Source organism: Tursiops truncatus, chromosome 15 (assembly GCF_011762595.2).
Source record: "Tursiops truncatus isolate mTurTru1 chromosome 15, mTurTru1.mat.Y, whole genome shotgun sequence".
Classification (NCBI taxonomy): domain Eukaryota; kingdom Metazoa; phylum Chordata; class Mammalia; order Artiodactyla; family Delphinidae; genus Tursiops; species Tursiops truncatus.
Genome location: NC_047048.1, coordinates 39,436,043 through 39,441,715, shown reverse-complemented (window position 1 = coordinate 39,441,715; position 5,673 = coordinate 39,436,043). Strand labels below are relative to the sequence as shown.

Here is a 5,673-nt window from a genome sequence, read left to right as displayed (position 1 = left end):
GAACCTATGAAGACAGCGGCCGGCACATGGGCCTTCTTCCTCGTGTCGCAAGCGGTCCTTCTTTGCCAGTCGCCTTGAGGTGGCCAAGCCGCGCCTGCGCCGCTACAAATTCTTATTCTGGTTTTTCCAGAATGTCAGTGCCTGTCGGACGAACGAGCCTGGTTCCCCTATTCTGAGTTGGGACGCCACCTTGTAGCACTTTCCAACCTCTGTGAGGGCAAGTTCTCGGTCGCCTACGGTGAAGCCTGACGAAAGGAGCTCGAGTCGGGTACCAGTCTCCGGGCCAAGCGCAGGGGCGGGGCTAGTTGCTAGGAAGCCGGGTTCCTGCCAATCACCTGCCCGACTCTCAGGTGGCGGGGCGCGGCTCGCAGCGTCTTTGGTAACCCGGACCGCTGTGAAGGAGAGGACGAAGGGCAGTGAGCGGTGGGCTGCCTGCGTGGGGGGCTGCGGAGGTACTCCGGGGTTCCCAATCGGGTCCCGGTGGCCGGAGGAGAAGGAGGAGGACGGCAGCCCTCACTCCTGCTGAGAGGTAGCGGACGTCCTTGGGTGCACCTGAAGGACGGGGACAAGGACCAGGCGCGGTTCCGGATGCGGGCGGTGAGGGAGCAGTCTGGATGGAGGGGTTGCGGGGTAGGGGATGCTGTTGACGCCACACTGACATTTGGGCCTAACGGATCGGTCTACCGATTGATCTTCTTCGCTCGGGGCCCACTGGCCTACCCACTGGCAGCCTTCCAAGGGCAGCTCCTAGTCGCCGCATGAATTATTCCCTCCCCAAATGTTTTTATTTTGAACTAGTTTTTAACTGTTTTTATTTTAACTGTCTCTCACTTAAATGAAAGTGTGAGGACGGGCAAGCTCCAGAGTCCATCCCTTCTGTAGGGGCCGTTGCTCCACTATCTATATCTGTATCTGCAATTTAAATTCTTAGCCTCCGACCTGGAACTGTCCAACCAGGCATTAAGTTCACTGCTTAAGTTTAGTTATCCCACCTTTGGGTTATATTCTGTGACAAACCTCAAACCACAGAGATGTTCAGGGCAACATTATTTATTTTAAATTTTTTTTTTTTTTTTGGTCGTGCCTCAGACTTGTGGGATCTTAGTTCCCCGACTGGGGAGGGAACCTGGGCCCCCTGCAGTGAAAGCGTGGAGTCCTAACCACTAGACCGCCAGGGAATTCCCAGGGCAACGTTATTTAGAATAGCAAAACCCAAAACTAAAAAGAAACTAGTAAATGCCTAAGTGTCCAATCACAAATTGATAAATAAGATTCTATAAGTACTTGGAAAATTGTAAATAATAGTGGAGGGTGCAAGAAGTACACTATAAAATTCGAGTTTTAATATAGATTTTAATTGAGTAAAACCTATGCATCCATTATCATTGAAATTTGAACAGACCATCGGAGATGTAAATGGTTGCTGTATTAAGGTGTGGGGGTTTTTTTCCCCCTGAATCCTTTATGTATTAATAATTATGAGCCCCCCCCCAAGAAAAAGATCCCTAAGGCCTCCATACTTGTACTTAATTATTTATAAATACAGTAGATGGAGTGGGAGACTTTTGTGTTTTTTTGCTCACTGTTTATATCCATGCTAGCTTTCTTCCGGCTGAGGCGTGATCCTCTGCCATCCTTCCAAAGTTTCTTTTGCAGCTTTCACGTGCAAGAACCAATTGGTGGCAACTGCAGGGCTTTGAACCTGGAGCTCTCCCAAAGGAGTTGGCTCTAAATTAACATTTCATGCTACATACAGAGTTACTTCTGTTCCTCTTGTGTGCTGACTTGCCTGAAACCAAGAGAGGTGGCAGAAAAATGTGGTAATGATCCAGGGGTTGCTCAGGTCAGGTCATCAGTGATGGTCTCTGCTCTGATGAGTTCACTTAATTTGTCCATTTAAAAGAATTTTGTGCCCCCATCCCATACATTCATGCTTTTTCTCCCAAAGTGAGGTAAATATTTAGATAATCAAAACCCCACACCAGATCTCAACAGCAAGAATACAGCTGAAACAATAATTATTTCAATTAAAAATGATATTTGTGGGCTTCCCTGGTGGCGCAGTGGTTGAGAGTCTGCCTCCCGATGCAGGGAACACGGGTTCATGCCCCGGTCCGGGAAGATCCCACATGCCGCGGAGCGGCTGGGCCCATGAGCCATGGCCGCTGAGCCTGTGCATCCGGAGCCTGTGCTCCGCCACGGGAGAAGCCACAACAGTGAGAGGCCCGCATACCGCCAAAAAAAAAAAAAAAAAAGATATTTGTATTAACACAACATTGTAAATCAACTATACTTCAATTTAAAAAAGACAAAAAAAAAACCCCAAAGAACTGAGATGAGTCTCCCAAAAAATAAAAATGATATTTGTAGATAATGGATTAACAGTATTCTCTTTAGTTTTTACTGGTCTCACTGTATTTGAACGAGGTGCTTCTCTTCAGTGTTTGTGTTCAAATATAGGTGCCCATTGGAATTTATTTTCATCCACTGTTTTTAATGTAAGGAGGGGAAATGACGGCTGGTTCAGTGTGTGTCCCTCAAATCATTCCCCTGCGGGTGCCTCAGCCCGGAAAAGCCAACCATGAAATTGATAACAATACGCTTTTGGAAATGAAATCAGGTAAGAATCAAATATACTTGAAATCATTTAAAATAACACTGCCATATTCTTTATGTTCATCTGGTTGTTGATTTATCTCTTTACATGTTTTCTATAATCAGGATCTTGGGAAGTTTGTAAAACTTGCAAAATTTGAAACAATGGTAGTTTATAGAGTGGTATTTATATAGATTAAAACTCTTGCCAACCTTCCATTTGTGTGGGTAATAGTTGTAGCAATGCCTTGACTCACCTTAGCCAAGGGAGGATTTCCTGATGCTTCCCCAGACTTTCCCAGGATTCTCATTATTTTTCTGGGATTTCAGTTTGACCTGCTAACACAGGCTTCCCAGTCAGACAGGTTGGAGAGTGAATCCTGGCTTTGAGAACTTCTAGTGACCTTCAGTACATTGTTGTGCCTTTATAAGTCTCAGCTTCCTCACTGTAAGAGAGTGATAGTATTATCTACTGTTTACAGCCATTGTGAGGTTTAATGAATCGATATGTGATGTGAGGGGCACAGGGTCTGTCACATGGTAATGCCAAAAGAAATCTTAGCTATTTCTGCAGAAATAAAGCAGTGAATGCATTTCCTGTTAATGCCAGGAATACACACACACACACACACATACACATATACATATATAATTAACATAAGGAGAAGGAAAAGTTTTATAGATAGAACATATGAACAAATACTTGTTTAAAACAGACTCTGACTTGCAGCCACAGGGATGGACCTAGAGATTATCATATTACATGAAGTAAGTCAGACAGAGAAAGACAAATATCATATGATATCACTTATATGTGGAATCTAAAAAAAGTGATACAGATGAACTTATTTACAAAACAGAAATAGACACACAGACATAGAAAACAAACTTATGGTTACCAAAGGGGATAGCAGGAGCGGGGGAGATAAATTAGGAGTTTGGGATTAACATATACATACTACTATATATAAAATACATAAACAAGAAGGAACTTCTGTATAGCACAGGGAACTATACTCAATATCTTGTAATAGTCTATAATGGAAATGAATCTGAAAAAGAAACAAACAGTATACATATGTATAACTGAATCACTTTGCTGTATATGTGAAACTAATACAACATCGTAAATAAATTACACTTCGATTTAAAAAAACAGACTCTGAGACTCCAGTTATGTATTTTAATAACTAATGTGCATACAACTATTTATCTGTATCGATGGTGTGACACCTGGGCTTCCTAGACTAAGAGTTCCAACTAAGAATATATTACGTTATACTGTATCTCCCTTTATCTTAAAAGCCAATATTATTTTCAAAAATTCTCAAACCAAAATACAAGTCTTAGTATATGTGCCCATAACCCTCAGGAGAAGTTGGGTGATTATTGACAAATGATGACAGGATATCCAAATTCTCTAATATTGAAAATGTCTAATAAATAAAAGATTCTACAATTCAATGACAAAAATAATAATAACCCAATAGTAAAATGGACAAAGGATGTGAAAGAACACTTTATAGGAAAGGAAATACAAATATCTTTTAAACATACGAGAATATGCTTCTACTCACCCCTTCACCAGCTTGCTGAGCAGACCTTTTCCCCTGCTTTTTTTTACTCCCTTGCATTTAATCACCACTTAACAGATTATATGTAATTTTTTGTTTGTTTACTGCTTGTGTGTTTTTCCCAAAACGGAAGCTCTATGACAGCGGGGACTTTGGTTGTTGGTGTATCCCCAGTGTCTGGAACAGTGTCTGGCATGTAATAGGTACTTGGTAAATATTTGTTGAATGAATGAGTGAATCTTGCTCAAAATGTAAGAAATGTGAGTTAAAACTATGAGATACTTTTTTTTAACCTAGGAAAATATAAAAGAAATATTGGCAAAAATAAAAGAAAAAATGGTCACACACAATATGGCTGAGATTGTGGGTAAACACGCACTTCCGTGCCTTGCTGATAGCAATGTGAATTGTTTCACTGTCTGTGGAGGGAAGTTTGGCACCGTTAACCAAAATTACAAGTGCCCGTAGCTTTTGACTCAACAGTACGAGTTCTACACATTTTACAGATGTACTTATAAAAAGAACTCTTTATAGGGTTATTCATTACAATGCTTGTAATAGCAAAAGAAAAAGAAAAAGAAAGAAAGAAAAGGAAAGAAGACAGTTTAGATGTTCATCTGTAGGGATTGGCTGTTTGCCAATGATACATCCATAGAAAGACAGAATACAGTACAGCCGTAATGAAGAATGGGGATGCTTTTATGTACCAATATAGGGCAATATCCAAGACAGATTGTTAAATGAAAAGAGAAATGTGTAGAACAGGGTATGATAAGCCACCATTTGTATATAAGGAGAGGGGGGAGCGCTTCTCTGGTGGTGCAGTGGTTGAGAGTCCGCCTGCCGATGCAGGGGACACGGGTTCGTGCCCCGGTCCGGGAGGATCCCACATGCCGCGGAGCGGCTGGGCCCGTGAGCCATGGCCGCTGGGCCTGCGCGTCCGGAGCCTGTGCTCCACGGCAGGAGAGGCCACAGCAGTGAGAGGCCCGCGTACAGCAAAAAAAAAAAAAAAGGGAGGGGGGAAAACTATGTACATATATGCTTGTATGGATGTAAACTATTTTTGGAAGGATAGCTGATATTATTGGTTGCCTTTGGGCAACTTATGTCAGGGGTGGGAGGGAGAGTTTTCATTGTATATCCTTTTCTGACCTTTTGAATCTTGGATCATATGTATTTTTTACCTTTACAAATGTTCTAAGAAATGTAGGAATCATTTACCTAGTCCAAATAAAATATAACAAAAGCATTTCTTAAGCAATGCTCCAAGAATGAAAAATTAGCTTCTGCTTTCTAAGTAGGCATTGCAGTTTTAAAATTCACCCCTGCTTGATTTGTATCATTGCTCTATTGGGGAGGCAAAATACCATAGTGGTTCAAGAGCATGGCCTATGGATCCAACCTCCCATAAGTCAAACCACAACTCTGCTGTTATTTAACAAGTTTCTTAACGTCTCTGGGACTCAGTTTCCTCATCTGTAATGTGGGTATAAGATAGGACCTA

General features: G+C 41.9%; 1 protein-coding gene across 3 annotated transcripts in view; it reads left to right on the top strand.

The window, feature by feature from the left end:
* The first annotated feature begins 274 nt into the window (after positions 1-274).
* DZANK1 (double zinc ribbon and ankyrin repeat domains 1) overlaps positions 275-5,673 on the top strand; it is a 74,623-nt gene continuing 69,224 nt past the window's right edge. For all 3 annotated transcript variants that reach the window (XM_033839533.2, XM_033839527.2, XM_033839534.2), the window contains exons 1-2: positions 275-597; positions 2,442-2,620. In XM_033839533.2, coding sequence (XP_033695424.1) covers positions 2,512-2,620 — 109 coding nt within the window. In that variant the 5' untranslated portion in view covers positions 275-597; positions 2,442-2,511. The remainder of the gene's footprint in view (positions 598-2,441; positions 2,621-5,673) is intronic.